The 16,540-nt window shown below is 32.6% G+C and overlaps 1 protein-coding gene across 2 annotated transcripts; it reads right to left on the bottom strand.

Annotated features, from left to right (window-relative positions):
• Positions 1-296: 296 nt before the first annotated feature.
• Positions 297-10,019, bottom strand: LOC114310882 (PHD finger protein ING1). 2 transcript variants are annotated; one of them, XM_028256990.2, is made up of 7 exons: positions 9,871-10,019; positions 8,675-8,746; positions 7,429-7,616; positions 5,088-5,151; positions 4,858-4,957; positions 832-1,017; positions 297-732 (listed from the first exon to the last, which is right to left on the bottom strand). In XM_028256990.2, the coding sequence occupies exons 1-6, from the start codon at positions 9,896-9,898 to the stop codon at positions 867-869; spliced, it is 603 nt and encodes a 200-aa protein (XP_028112791.1). In that variant the 5' UTR covers positions 9,899-10,019; the 3' UTR covers positions 297-732; positions 832-866. The 2 variants fall into 2 exon arrangements, with proteins under 2 accessions (XP_028112791.1, XP_028112790.1); XM_028256989.2 differs by having other exon boundaries at positions 832-979; positions 9,871-10,015.
• Between the last annotated feature and the right edge of the window lie 6,521 nt (positions 10,020-16,540).

Raw genomic sequence — 16,540 nt, forward strand, 5'->3', positions numbered from 1 at the left:
GAAGCTACCCAATCCAAAGAGCTACCATTTACCCTAGTTTTGACATCAATTACCTCTGAATTTTTTTCTTCACCACAGGTGGTAAGGTGAATAGATGTTTCAATTACAAAACTTCAAAACAAATAATAATAATAATAATAATAATAATAATAATAATAATAATAATAATAATAAAACAGGGAAAAAAAAAAGAAAGTGAACTTGATCATATCAGAACTAAAAACTGAAAGAAAAAGGGGAAAATTATATCTAAGATGAATCTGGTACTTAATCAAAACCTGAAGTGAACTTGATCGTATTGGAATGAGATAGGTGAAATTGAAAGGCCAGAAAAATTCTTGGCACACAAAAAATTATTCCTGTTTACAAACTAGGAAGAAAACATAACCTAGAGAGAAGCACATGTTTGGTTGAGAACCACAACCTTCCCAATATAATAGTAAAAGATATAATCAGGTGAATTAATGTGTACAAAACTTTTAAAGAGATTAACCAATCCAAATATTTCATAACATACCTCAAAATTTGTTGTTTCAAAGTACTGTGGTGTTCAACAATAAATAACATCAGAGTAAAGCTGAACATCCCTAATGTACAGGTTACTGAAACCAATGCCTCCAATCATTTGCCTTTCCTACGATTTTGCATCCCAACACATTCCGAACAATACCACTTTCCCTTGGGTTGTTCTTTCAGACCAACACAGCCATAATGGAACCATTCTATCTTACACTGTTGAAAGAGAACGAGGGCATTTCATCATTATCACAGATTTTAAAATATAGGATCGCGCAAAAAGAAAAAGGAACAAGAAGAAAATTGAATACATACATCAGGATTGTCGCATCCAACCATCTCTCCATAGCTCACTTGGTTGCAGAAACAGTATGTGGGTTCATTGGGATCCACTGGTAGATCCAAATCCATACTGGTTGGATTTGCAGTTGCTGCTGCTGCATTTGCTGTGCCTCGGCGAGTCCTGCACAAATAGGCGCTTTAGACTTCATATATATTCTTCTGTGAAAAACATGAGAAAATAATTAATATCAACCTAAATAGGTGGAGAAAATTATTATATAGAAATTTTGATTAAATGCCTTTCCAGACCACATGGTGAAAAAATGCAGCAGTGGTCATCATGTAAAAGCCACCTAGTTGATGTCGAAGAACTTAGATCTCATGATTTGAAAGTTCTTAGGTTATTCATCTAGGCAAGCTAATAAATTTTCAATCACAGCTATTATGATTCTTAAACCCTTTTAGTATCAAATTCAGCTCAATAACCATTTAACCATCAAATATTTTGGAATTGATAACAACGATGGCTCTAAGATTTATGACAAATTCAAGAGTAAGATAACTGTTGCAATTGAAGAAAATATAGGTCTACAGGAACATGTTTGGTAATTTATTTAAATAAAAGCACCTGAGAAATATCAGCAATAATAGAAGAATTATACACAATAATAATCAGAAAATAACCAAAAAAATTTGGAGTAGTTAGATTACATTGGAGAATACTAAATTTTAATTTGTTTGATGAGCCTGTCGATACCAATTAGGCAATTTAAAAAATAAGTTGATTCATGTTGCAAAACAATGCTTCAGCAATAAAAGCAAGCTCCTGAAACGATATGATATGACATCATTCACTGAATAAAGTAAAGCTTTAAATGAGACTATTTAAAAAGAAATACTGCTCAACATATGGTGTATTCCATCTTAAGTGTAAAATTAACGTAGTATCACTAAATTGCTGCTAACACCATTCTTTTCATTATGAATATTGGAGGCAACTTCATTCTTACTACTAATATCCTTCAATTAGCATCTTCTGCCAAGCTAGTCTCCTGAAGAAGACAGTGTTGATGTTCTAACAGGTTGTGGATGATCATGTAGGGGCATTGCCAGAACAAGGTGATATGGGAAGATAGTAGGCACTTAGATGCACCGGAGGTGGAGGAGAGAGTTGAGACACTCTTAAAAAAGAGAGGGTGGCAGTGGAAGTCTTTTGTGCCAAAGAGAGCTATGCAAGAGTATATTCATTACCTTATTCATCTTGGGTGGATCTCATATAGGGAGGGACCTCCCAATAATATAAAAAGAAGCCAGTGGATCCCAACAGTATCAAGGGACCAATGAATCTTTTGCGTCCTTGTGACAGTATCACATGCCATGGTATGAATGTCGGGCATGCAAGATGTAAATGTCAAGAGTTGCAGATCGCGAATTGCAAGTATATTATGTGCCTTGGTGAAACCTTCTCATCTAAGACTAGTAAAGTGTTCCCAAGCAGGAACCTTGGCTTATTCTAGCCTCCAAAGCACAAATCCTCCAATTATCCCAAATGGAGAAGCTAGGCCCTGCTCTCAGCCTAGGTTATTCTAGAGCTAAGTGAAAGTTGGAGACAGATCATGAGTAACAGATCTCGCATGATCAATCTCATTTGGTAGTGGATTAGATCTTGGAGGCGGTGAGATCCTATATGTAGAGAGAAATGCTACAAAGTGCACCCCTAAAAAGGTGCACATTATAACAGAAGTTACGAATTTTTGTGATGGAATTTATGACTTCTGTGGTGCAAGTTATGAATGGCGAAGTTATGGTGTGCACCCCTAAAGTTAAAGTTATTCTTTTTGTGATAAAACACTTTTTGTATGTGCAAAAAAGTTCTATTTTTTGTGATGACCAAAAAGTCACTTTGGACCAACTACAACCACTTTATTTTTTTTGATAAATAATTACTTTATTAAAAAAGTATCAAGATGATGCAAAGAATACAAAAATCAAGGCTAAATCAGCCCAAAAGCCTAACTAATCGAGTCCTCAACAAAATCTACAAATGCCAACACATCTGGATCTACTGAACTCGTAACCCAACTATGTTGCACTGTGAGCAACCCTTGTTCCAACCACGGGACTGAATGAGACAGCTCCTGAAAAATGCGCCTATTCCGCTCTAACTAAACCAACCACATCAAACAGTGACCTGCAAGCATCCACGCCTTTTTGTGCCTCTTCCCAACCCACCCCTCAGCCCAACTTTGCGACACTGCCAACACCGAAGCCGGTACCAAACCAAAAGTAGCAACAGTGAGATCATAGCCCACTAATAGACAAATATCCTGTGCAATCCTTACCAAAATTCCTTAGATCCTAAATTATATGAAATCATAAATGTGAGTGATCAGCAGCAAACTAACTTTGAAGAAACATAAACTAGGACTTAATTCAATTAATAGAAATCTTCCTTTGGAATACAAAGGCTTCTTGATTTTCATGGGGCTCACACTGTCTTATTCGCCAACCATATTTATTTAGCCACTCAATAACGGCAAATGTTTTACAAGAACTTATAGAACCCGATAGTCTGTATCCTATTAAACACAAAGTTGAATTTTTTTGGGGGGATTTCATATATAACATTGCTTTTGGACCTCTAATTAACACAATTTTTTTTATCAAACACGAAAATGCCTTTAAATGGTTGATTACCCAAGATTACACCAAAATCTCAATTATAGCTCACAAACTACTAGAAATCAAATGAAAAATAGATGACAGTGACAGATAAAACTTGGCGTTATAAATTTACTGATTTTTATTTCATGCAAAAATTTTAATGTCTCCTTGTAAAAGATGAAGTTCTATGGAAAGTACATCAAAAGCAAAAGGATAACTTAAGTATGGCAGGGTTCGAGTTTTTGTACAATTTCTCCTCTCCAAGAATTCCCCTATAAATTAACAAGATTACAATCTCATTAACTTGCTAACTAATGGGGTAAATTAACAAGATTACAATCTCATTAAATTGCTAACTAATGGGGTTTTGGGGGGGGGGGGGGGGGGAATCCTGCTTTCTTGCAACCACGTTCCCCATCTCTGATTAAGACACAAATTTCAAATAAAGCTACTCTCTCTGCTTTCAAAATTCAAGGGACTTGAGACTTGGATTTGATATATACACTGCTCCTTCAATCAAATTCCCCCAAGTATCATTAACTATTTGGCTTCTACAAAACATTATTTTTATCTTCTTCTTCTAATGAACATCATATTAACTTCTTTTTATTTTTATTTTTTATTTTTAAAGTAAGCAATATTAACTTTTGTTTCTCTCTCTTATGTATACAAGTTCTTCACACCCAGATCACAAAATAATGATTTATCAACTAAATATCAGATTGTGAAGAGTCTTTTGAAGATAACAGTTACGTATTTGGTTACTAGCTTGACAAAGATAAGTGGGTTGCTTTATGCTGAAATATGACAAGGGGAGAAAAAAAGGATAAAAAGTTCATTAAATGGGTGCGTTATCATGTTTGATGTCTACTTATGAGCCATATCCAATATCATTCACTCAATAAGAGTTCCATTAACCTTTCAGAAGCAATTGGCCCATGCACTCAGGATTCCAGATATCAGCTAAGGCAAGACCTAAAAGAAGAGTCTCAAGTGTTCCATTGGGACTACTCTTCCCCCATGGCTCTCACTCTGCCGGTGGGTCCTCATGCTCTAGCTGCATCTATTCTTTTAGTAAAGAGCAAACTCCTCTTATCTACTCACATGTTTTCCTTATCTAATGAAAATCTTCATATCCAATCTCCATCTCTTAAATGAGGAAATTTAAAACATAGTAACAATAATCACAGTAATTATGAAGTTGTGAATCTCAAAAACCTCAATGTTGCATGACATCTCATAAAATTGAAGTCTTAAAGTAATTTAAATCAGCAAGCATAAGAGCTTCCAAAAATAAAAGGGCAATCAGAATCAAAAGCCCCAACAGCCTAGATGTGAGGCCTAAATAAATCTAACAGGGAACTTTGAAAATCCAGGTATGGGAAAGGTAGTTACTTCTTACGCCCTCCTCTTCCACTCTCACTGCCCCTCCGGGATTTAACATTACTGTTGAGGTTTTGAGCAGCTGACCCTGTCACAGCAACACTTTCTCTTTCTACCAAAAGTCACAAAGCAACAAAAAATTAGGGGTTTCTCACAACAAAGGTGAAAACATTTACGACATTAAGACCACCATAATGAGCAACATATAGAAGTAGAAGATGCAGAACCTAAAAGAAACTTACCACTCCGAAGCTCTTCATCAATTTTTCTCAGATATTGATCAAGTTGTTGAATATGAGCATCTACCTGTTTTGTAATCACAAAATACACTTGAGGAAAAAAAAAGGAGATTCGGCCATGGGAGTAATTCTTATAACAGGTGCCAAAACAAGGGCTAAGGAATCCTTCATCCCTCCATGAATATAAAGGAACACATTGTATTCTACCAAGAACTCATTCATCAGACTTGGAAATCTCATGTACAGACATCTTCACAATCACCACAAAAAATTATGGATGCAACTGTCCTCGAAATCCTAAAAGGATCCTACTAGTAGAATTGTATGGTATAACAAATAAATCCTCTAATAAAAAACAAGGACTCGAGTTATATCCTAAACAAAATGGGCAGTTTTAGTTCCCATATGATACCTAACCCCTCAATAAAAAACATCATAAATACTTAGTTGATAAATTCATTTTTCTCTTTCTATGTTGGTTAAAAATAAATAAACGAATTGGCTATAACTTTAAAACATATCTAAACTTCACGCTTCCTGAAGTACCTCAAATTCCAGCCACTTAACCCAATGTTAATTGTGATGTCCTCCAAATACCAACTAAGCTTTAAGATCACTATGGATTTGAAAAATTACTCAAAACCAAAAAAAATTTCATCAATCATTTTATTATTCTTAGAAAATACAGCCCTCCCAAAATTTGAACCACCAAGTTCACAACTACAAGCCTTTTTAGACCTCAAATGCAATTTTCTTGTGTGTGATAAGTATCAAATGCGACTTGTTAGGTGCAAAAGTAACTGATAGTCTATATTTACTGATAAGGAAAATTATTTGCAAAAGGGAACTATTTCATAAATATAGTTAAGTCAGTGTAATTAGGTTTCCAAGGGCATCGACTATATCATATCCCCTTAACTTCAGCACATAATTATTTATAGGAACTAAAATGCAAACAATGTCTTTGAATTTTAAACAAGGTTCATAGGAAGAACCAAAAATTCATTTCAAATGTATTTTTTTTAATTACAAATAAGAATGTCACAATAATCATATGTTCGAAAAACTATTGACAGATTAAAAAAAAAAAAAAGACCATCTGTTCCCATGTCAGTGTTACCAAAAACGCTAATACCCTAACGAATTACGTATTGGTACGCACGTTCCAAAACACGGTACACTTCTGTTCCAAAACAGTAAATTTAGTGATTTAAAGCGTTCTCAAAAGTTTTTCCCAATACATTTCCTTAAATGTTATTTTAGGAGGAAAAAAAAATCAAATATAATGAACTAAATCTAAGATGAGTTAAGTTTTGACAAAACAAAAACATTAAAAATGAAAAGAAAAAAAAAAAAACATTTTATTGGATGCCTAATAGTTAAAAAAAATTTATTTTAGAAGTACCTAAAATCCTTAAGTGTAATATATACTAATCTACCCCTATCGTACCATATTTTAGAGCATGTGGCGTACCACGTTTCTATTCAACATACTGGAACGATCCACGTTCCAGGTAACATAGTTCCATGTTTATGTTCATGTACAAGGATGAATGCATTCTGATAGACTATATGGTGTAGCAAATCCCAAAACAGTTGCATCAGATTTGAATGGAACCCTTTGCTAGGAATATTATAGAGATCCAACCTCATGAGCCAATATTCAAATATTTCTTGAGGATTTGAAAATAAATTTTGTGGTTCTGCGATTCCAGTTCTTTTAGCCTCCATCAAGCATCTCGCTGCCTCAACATATCAATGCATCACAGGATGTGTAACTTATTGAAACATGTTCTTACATCTATGAACAAACAATAAATAAATAATAATGAGAATAGAAAATGCATACCCTTCCTTCCAAAGGAAAAAGTGGATAAAATTGTTCACAACCAGCATGCAAGAGAGAGAGAGAGAGACAGAGAAAGAGATGAATAGTGACAGCCGAGAGAGAAATATAATTGAACAAATGGAAAATTCGGGAATACATAATTGGGAAGTGACTTTGAATAGAACCAACTAAAGAAATCCAATCCATGTAGCCAGCCCAAGGAAATTGGGATTAAGGCTTATTGAGTTGAGTTGAGTTGAGAGGAAATTCAAGAACAACATACCCACTAAGATATTTTAGCCTCTAGCAATCACTGAGTTTTAAAAAAGAGACAAGAATTATGGAAATACCATGCATGCTAATCATTAAAATAACATGCCCACTAAGATATTTTAGCCTCTAGCAATTACTGAGTTTTAAAAAAGAGCCAGGAATTAAGGAACAACCACATATGCTAATCATCAATATAACAAGTGCAGTCATTTAACATAGGGGGGAAGATGGAGTGCATTATACCAAATCATATGCTTGAACGGCCAATGCAACTTTCTCATCAGCAATCCTGACGGCATGCTTTTGTTCATCAAGTGCCTCATCTGAGAACCTGATATTTGAAGCATTTGGCGTAATGTTGCCAGACTTGATTTCGTGCTTCATTTCTTCTATTTCCTGTTCGCAACGTTGTTCATTTTGGTGTTGGATATCTGTTCATAAACAAAGGAAACAAAAGTAATCATGCATCAAAACAAAATAAAACAAAACGAGCTACACACACTTAAATACATAAAGGACAGTTCACTAATTTATGAAACAAAATACTGAGAGAGAGAGAGAGAGAGAGAGAGAGGGGTATCCATCATAAACAATTTATGATAACCAACATCACCTCCCCATCATAAACTCCTAAAAAGGTTCTATCATCTTTATTTATTTATTTATTTTGGGGGAGGGGTATCCATTACAACTAAACCTAGAGAGCCAACAGATCATAGTATTGAAAGAAAAAAAAACTATTGATTACAAATTGAACCACTGTTTCTTATGTTATAAGATCAAAAACTCTTGCATGAGTTTTGTTCTCACAAATTTCCTCTAAAAATCAGTTACAAAGAGCCTGAAAATAAGGAATGCAGTTTGATGGTTTAAAAACAGCAAAAACTTGTTCAAATTTTACTGAAAGGAGCCCAAATCCTCTCTATCAGCATCCGAGCTAAACCTTTTATACCTGAAAAATCTAGATCTTTAGTTAAATATATTGCCTTGATTCTGGCAATGATCCCCTCCATTGGTTTAGCAAAAATGCGTTTTTCTTTCATTTTTGTGTTTGATCATACACACCAAATAATGCTTAAAGCACAAACTTCAGTTCATAACCATTTGATAATCACACTCATTTATTTGAGTCCTGGTAAGTATGAGGTCCAAACCCATAACTGATACATCAAGAAAATTGAAACTAATAATGCTTTCCAACTCACTGTTCAAACATTACACCCTATTAATGGAAACCATGGTATTAATCTATCCCCATACCCAACAAAAAGACTATCCAGGATTGTCTGAACCATCTTGTCCAAGACACTGGGAAGCATACAGGAGCAAGCCAAAACCAGACAAGCAAACAAATTGATTTAGTTCCAACATCAAGGAGAAGAAACAAGTTTCCCAAGGTTAGTGGGTAATAATTTCAATTATAAGAAAGAATATAAAAGAGACAAAAGTTAAATACAGTCGAGAGTGCTTACACCTTATTAAAGCATACCTTGTAAACTTTTATCTAAATCACGCAACAATGTGTACTTCCTTTGAAGCATATTTGGCAATGATTCCAAATCTGGACAAAAAAGAGAGAGAGCTAGTTATGAAGAAACAAGCTAGTGACTACTAAACATTACTCAAGTGGTCATTGATGGAAAATCTAGGTACAGGTAAATCCAAGATTAAAGTGAAATCGAGAAGAGGCTACCATCTATCAGGTAACATAATACAATATATATATATATCATTAGCAAAATATAAATGACACATAACACTAACACGGTGGCACATACATATACATAGCATTGATAATTATCACCATTTTTCCGATTTCATCCCTAAATTATCAATTTCGTCTATTTAGTCCTTAAAGTTTCTGATTTCTACTCATGTGGTCCAATTTGAGATGATTGTATAAATCAGTAACCATTAAAGCCTAATTTGATAGGCAAACATATAAGTTTATAATTTGGACAACTTAAATTATACAACCAAACACCCAATAAATTAGTTGTAGCACGTAGTTTGTTTAAAAGAGATAGAGAAATGAGTGTATTGTTGTATGGTCTAAGTTGTTCAAATTTTGAAATAACTTTTTTCTTCCAACAAATTAGACTCAGTGCTTATTGATTTGTACAATCGTCATTGACCAAAAGAACATAAATTAGAAACTGAAGGAACTAAATAGACGAAATTGATAGTTTACGGAATAAAATTGAAATTAACCCTAAACAAAAACACTAAATTTTGAAGGGAAAAAAAAAAAAAATGCTAGGAACACCAACACTTTTACAAACATACCCAAAAAAGGGTTGGTGTGCCAAACATTTTTCCTTCTGAAAATGATTCAAATCCATAATTATGTATAAGATTTTCAAATTAAAAGAAACTACAATATCTATATATATGCTCAATTTTCTAAATCAATCTACATATTGTGTGTTATGAATCCCTAAGAACCGAAACTCTCTCCCTAACACACACACAAGCGATAACCATAAAACCCATAATTTGGAATAAAAAACCCAATTCATATACGGCTCAAAACCCAGAAATTCAGAACGTTGCGAAATGGAATCAAACAAGTAAATACACATACAAAAAACATATTTATATATGCAGGTATACACGCGTGTGTATGTATGTATGCATGTATAGAGAGAGAGAGAGAGAGAGAGAGAGAGAGAGAGAGGGCATTACTAGCTTGAAAATCTTCGAGAAACGACATTGGTACGAGGAATTGGTGGGTGATTCGGTGCCCAATCAGTGGTAATGTTTGCAGCTGCCTCGTTTACTCTTCCCGCCACAGATGTAGGAGCCTAAAAATGGCCCACGTCCGTGGTGGTCCAAAACCCGCGGCCCGAGATGGATCCGGCCTGTTGGCCTAGGTCCGAGCCTAGTTCGAGTTTTTGGGTCAGTTTTAGTGATAATTTAAAAAATTTGTCATTAATTATGAGTTTTAGTGATAGTTTAAAACAATTGTCACAGAAAAAAATCACTAATTGTAAGTTTTAGCGACAATTTATAAAAATAGTGAAAAAAAAGTCACTAATTATTAATTTTTAACGATATATACAAAATATTCGTTATAAAAAATTATTTTTAGCGACGATTTTATTATAATTTATAATTTATAAGAATTAAATCTAACTATTTGAATATATTGATAATTTACTCTTATTTTTTCTAATTGAGGAAATAATAATTAAAAAATAAAATAGCAAGTACAAAAATAAGTAATAATCCCCAGTAAATATGGTATGATTCAATTCAACATTTTATTTTGTTTGAGTTTGATTGCGTTATAATTTTATAATAATTAGGTTTATCGTTGGATCTAACGATATTTCTAATAATATTGACCCCCCCAAAAAAAATTGATAGGTACAACTAGTTCATGATCAGCCAACCATCTAAGCTCCGTAGTTTAAAGAAAATATTGTAAAATTTTCAATTTTAAGATAATTATACTAATTACTTGCTTAGTAAAGTTAATTGATTGAAACTAACGTAGTGTAAAAATACAATAATACACAACGTAAAATATGCATTTTGTGTAAAGTATTTGACAACGTCATTTTTAATCCATATAATTAATAAATTATCGATAAACAAAATTTGGCAAAGTATTATGTAAATTAAAACATTGAATAAGTTCAATATAATTATAATAAAGTTATGAGACTATATATATATTTTAAATTTTAAGGAGAATAGTTTAATTTATCAATTTTGTTTCTAATCTCCAAAGTATGTGTTGTTTTTGTTTGTTTCTCAATATTTAAATTATATCAATTTAATCTTCAATTTATTAAATGTGTTCTAATTTGCTCTCTAATCTAACTCCGTCAATAGGAACCGTTAAAATTAGGAAAAATCCTATGGTGTGCACCCTTTTGGGATATATACTATATGCACCCTACCATAAAAATATGTAATTTTATCACAAAATTTTATAATATCAATTATAAAATATGTAACCTCGCCATAAAGTAACTTAATATCCAAAATTTTGTAATTGATGTTACAAAAGTTTGTGACTTTGTTACGGCATTTTTTGTTAGGTTAATTTGTGGTGAGATTACACATTTTGTAGTTGTATTATAAAATTTTATGATAAAATTACACATTTTGCAATAGAATGCATATGATATGCCGCCCTAAAGGGTGCACATCATAGCATTTTCCAAATTAAAGGTCAATGTATAATTTTGAAGACCAAAATGTCACAAATCATATATTTCAGAGATTGAAAGAGTTACTTTTTAAGTGAGTTTTTACATTAGCGATACATATCCAATATTTTAGTGACTAAAAATGTGTAATTTTTTAAAGTGTGTCTTCACATTTATTCTTAATCTTAATGGCACCTAGTAACGAAGTTAGGAGCATCTCCAATGGGCTCTTTAAAAGAAGTATGTTAGCTATTATAGCTAATATGATAATTTCTTACTCTTTATAGCTGGTTAATTACTGCAATAGTTAATTTAATAAGATTCTTCAAGGTTAGTTGCATTTGGAGAGTCTTGGGAGACTCTTTAAACTAATTTGTGTGGATAAATATGTGAAATAAAGAATAGCATTGGAGCACATAAATGAAAATTTAGTTAGGTAAAATAAAGAGTATATATTTTTCATCATTTAGAGAGCATCAGCATCAAATCCTTTCTCCATCAGCCTCAACAAATTTTTTGTAAATTAATTTTTTGTTAAATTTGCTACAATATCTCAACAAAAATAGACACTGTTCATTAGCTACATTATTTTTTATTATATTTTCTGGAGTAAAAATGGGCCAAAAATTTTAAACCAATCGTCCACTCGGATGTCTTCCCGGATATCTTACCAAATGTCCCGTGATGCCTATAGCAGAAGAAGAAAAATGTCCAAAATTAGCCTAATCGGTCGACGTCGATCAGTTAACGACAATTTTTTTTTTTAAAAGAATTGTTTGGGTGACACCTCATCAATTTAATAAAAAAGAAAGAATAATAAATACAATAAGAAATTAATATTTTAATAAAATTGAGTTAAAATAGAGAGTTTGATGCAGTAAATACTAAAAAGGTGACTAGTTAAAATAGAAACTGTGAATTTTGGGTTAAATTTGACTAAAACTTTGAAAAGGCTGGTGCGGATGCTCTTAGAGCATCCACACCAATCTCTTTAAATTTTTAGTTAAATTATAACTAGAAAAGCCATTTTTCTATTTTAACTAATTACCCCACTGTATCAAACTTTCTATTCTAACTCAATCCTATTAAAATATTTGTTATTCTTTTTTTTAATTAAATAAATGAGCTGCTAGCCAAACAATTCTTATGTTCCTTTGTAAAAGGTAAAATTGGAAGAAATGTGAAAAAAAAAATATGCCGTTGACCAATTGACCGGCCGAACTTCCGGTAATACATAAGTAGCGATGAACAGTGCCTCGCTTGTTGTAACGAGTTACTATAGCGATCGTAAATTTTGACGAGCTACAAGCAAGTTTGATAGAGTTGATTTTTTGAAGTTTATTAGCTAAAAAATGATTTTGAAGAGCTTGATGAAGATGCTCTTAGGAGAGTAAAATTGAAACACATTTAAACATTAAAGACCAAAATGATACAAAATTCATATTTTGAAAATTACAAATATAATTAGAGTGGTGCTATTAGCATTCCATTTATTATTTTGGATCCCTTATTTCTTTGGATCCTCACTTATAAATTTTGTAACCTTTAAAATTTCTTTTCTGCCCCCAAATAATACCAAAGTTATCATTGTAAAAACATTTCACCCATTCAATTGAATACACACCCCCACATCCCCACATCCCCACACCTCAAAAAAAATCTCTTCCACAACCCTTAACAAAACCCACGAAGAAGAAGAAGGGCCAAGTGTGATTATTGTCTTTGTCGCCTCATTCTTTTCTTCGATTTAACCATTGTCACAGTTTGTATGCCCTCTCTCTCTCTCTCTCTCTCTCTGCCGCCTCATCTTTTTCTTCGATGATTAATGTTCGGTAATCTGTTTCTGAACAAATAATAAATGTTTGGTTACCGCTTCCCGAACAAATAAACAATGTTTAGCCCTGTGTTTTTGAATTTCTGTCATATGTTCGGAGTTCAGTCTAAAAAAAATGACAAACATATTTTATTATTTTTGTCATTTTTTTTAAGAAACTTACTCTTACAATGTCAATCTCCTCTATGCTAAAAACACTATCAAAGTTATGAACCTCCTCTGAACTTTTATTGTTGTACTCATCTCATCACATGGAATTGTGGTTGCTGAAAAAACTCACTCATTATCATTGCCGGAGAAGTGTAGGTAATCAAATGATTGCTACTGTTATCGCCGAAATATTGCTGCTAAAAGGTTTTCAAGGTTTTGATGGTGGATAAGTTTGAAGGTGGGATTTGGGGAAGACGGATGGGTGATGGTGGAGGTGGGCGCTCTTATAAACCCTAATTCATGATGTAGTGGGTGTGTGGGTTTAATTGTGAGATGGGGTATCTCGAAATTAATAATGTCATTTTTAGTAATTTTATTTGAGATTATTATTGTAATAAAAAGAAAGTTAAAAATTGAGAGGTTCAAAATAATTTATGGGGTACTAATAGCAGCACTTATATAATTAATCTTATATTTTGGGGTAAATTACAAATATAACCTTGAAGTTTACTTAAAATAAAGATTGCCCCATATGGTTCTGAAAATTACATCTCACCCTTCAAGTTTCTAATCGAATAATAGATGATCTCTTTTATAAATAAGTCACAAAATCAATTAACAATTTTCAATAATGTCATAAATATATTTAATTAGCAATTCAGTTAATTTTAGGACACTTGGGCGATAAATCCATTTTTAAATTTTCTTTACCCAAATGTTCAAGTGCAAAAACATTATGTCCATAAGGATAAGCTTCTGCACAATGACTAAACCACCCCTATATATTTAAAACCCAGCAATGCTAGGTATCATGAAAATTTTTTCATGAAAATGATCATAAAAGATTTATGACCCTTGGATTACACTTAAAATAAAGCAACACACATTAATCAAGGTAATCTAAGAGTCATAAATCTTTCATGATCATTTTCATGAAAGTTTTTTCATGTTCCCTAACTTTTCTCTTTAAAACCACACATGTTGGTTCTAACTCAAACCTCTCTCTCTCTCTCTCTCTCTCTCTCTGATCTGAGAAACGTGACCCAAACCCTAACCCTGGCGAAAACTTCACCATCCTCAATCATGTCCACCGCCGTTGTCGGCTTCCTTTCGCCGCCATAGACTAGCTGCCTTCGGCTTCCCCCTTTTTCCTTGTTAAGACCATCTTTTTGCACATGCTTTATACTTAATGGAGTTCCATCAAAAAGTTTGCATAATTTGACTAAAAAAATAGAGCCAAAACTTTAGCCCATTTCTTTGACAACCTTGCCATCAAATCTTTGAGCCACCAAACTTCTCTTGATCCTTTACAAAATATGCCACTTTTGTTTTTGAAACTTACAACCACCATAACAATTTATAAGACCAAGAAGAACTTTGGAATGGTATTGCCAAAACTTAATATGACCAGATTAGGATAAAAAAATCCTAACAGTTGCTAGCAACTGCATTTGATGGAAAAGGTCCCATGCATCTAAGATTGATTTAAGGCCAAAGAACATTAAAAAGAGTTACTGCATACATATTCTCTAATAAGCAAGGCTGTTCAGAAGATCACAGAATGACTTTACCATAATTTTTCACACATCAAACCCCACCTAAACTTCTTAAATTTAGCAATGAATTCATCTTAAAATAAAAAAACATAGAAGTTCCTAAAAAAAATATTTGCCAAACCAACTTTTTATAATTATTATGAAAATTATAATTGATGTTATACTATATCCCACCTTTACTCAATTTTGAGTAAAAAAATTATTTGATATGAAGCACTCATAAAATCGAGTAAAAATGTAAGTAAAAGTTTCACTAAGTTAAAGTGGTAAATTTGAATAAACATTAAGTTTTTTTTTTTTTTTTTAAAAAAAATTGAATAAAAAAAGGAGTAAAAGTTATTTTAATAAGTTTCAATAAATGAATTCATATATATATTAGTGGTTGATACACGCGAAATGTGTGAAATTTAAATAAATACAAATAAAACAAAATATTTATTATATATTGTGCGCTTGTTTTATAGTAAATGAAAGGTTTGATAGAGGTAGCACAGGATGAACATGTCGCGATCCTTGAAGATTCTCCAGCTGAAGTTACATCTTTGATCATAGATGATATGTCTGGAGTTAGTCCTGTGAGGGACTAGCCCTTTGTTTGATGTATTTGCTACTTTGAACTCTTGTTTGCTTTATTTTCCTATGAATGAAAAAAATAAAAAATGAAAAATGAAAGGTTTGATGGTCGAGTCCCACACCTCTCCTTTATTTATTTATTTTTTTTTTGAATGGAGAAATGGACGCTTGACGGAAGGAGAGAAGCTTCAGGAGACCAATAGAGGTGTTCACTTTATATATACTAAGGGTTGGTACATGAGACGAGTGCACAATTCAAATAAGTAAAAATAAAATAAAATATTTATTATATATTGTATGCTATTCAAATGGTAAGAATCTTCTTCATTTAATCCAAGTTCAACTCTAACTCTTTTCACCTAATTTATTTATTTATTTATTTTAAGTAGAAAAATAGACACTTGGCAACATAAGAAACTAAGGCTTCAAAGCACACTTTTTATCTTTTTATCATTTTTGGATCATATTACCTCTTTATTTTTCTGCACATTTTTTCGTAAAAAGTCAAAAAGTGTATTTATTTAGATCATCCCAAATAACCCCTTTGTATAGACACTTGACCGCATAAGAACTAAGGTTTCAGGACACCACCAGGAATGTTCACTCTTACATATAAGCGGTTGGAATACATGATGCGTGTGCAATTCAAACAAGTAAAAACAAAATCAAATATTTATTATATATTGTGTGTCACTCAAGTGGTAAGAGCCTTCTTTATGAAATCCAAGGACCAAGGTTTGAGTCCCATTTTTTCCATTGAGAGAAAGCTTCAGGACACCACCCAAGGTGGTAACTTTATAATAGTACTAGTAGGTGTGTTCACTCGATGAGTGTGCTGTTAAATCTATAAAGTATAAATTATAATTTTGAATTAAAAGCATATATTGTATGTGCTGCTCAAGTGATAAGAGTGTTGTTTACCAAACCAAATGTCACAAGCATATAACATTTGTCTTTACATCTGCCACTTCTCTGGCTTTGTTCATATATAAATTCATGGTGATTTGAGTTCACCTTAACATTAGTTTGAAGAAAAATGATATATGATGAAATGTGGTTACTCTTTTTTCTTTTCTATTTTT

Source organism: Camellia sinensis, chromosome 7 (assembly GCF_055761805.1).
Source record: "Camellia sinensis isolate YWXY chromosome 7, ASM5576180v1, whole genome shotgun sequence".
Classification (NCBI taxonomy): Eukaryota; Viridiplantae; Streptophyta; class Magnoliopsida; order Ericales; family Theaceae; genus Camellia; species Camellia sinensis.

Coding starts and splice junctions, on each gene's coding strand:
- LOC114310882 (XM_028256989.2), bottom strand. CDS start 9,898: ATGTCGTTTCTCGAAGATTTTCAAGCTA. Junction 8,747..9,870: donor TCTCGAAGATTTTCAAGCTA/GTAATGCCCTCT, acceptor TTTTTTGTCCAG/ATTTGGAATCATTGCCAAAT. Junction 733..831: donor TTGGATGCGACAATCCTGAT/GTATGTATTCAA, acceptor CTCTTTCAACAG/TGTAAGATAGAATGGTTCCA.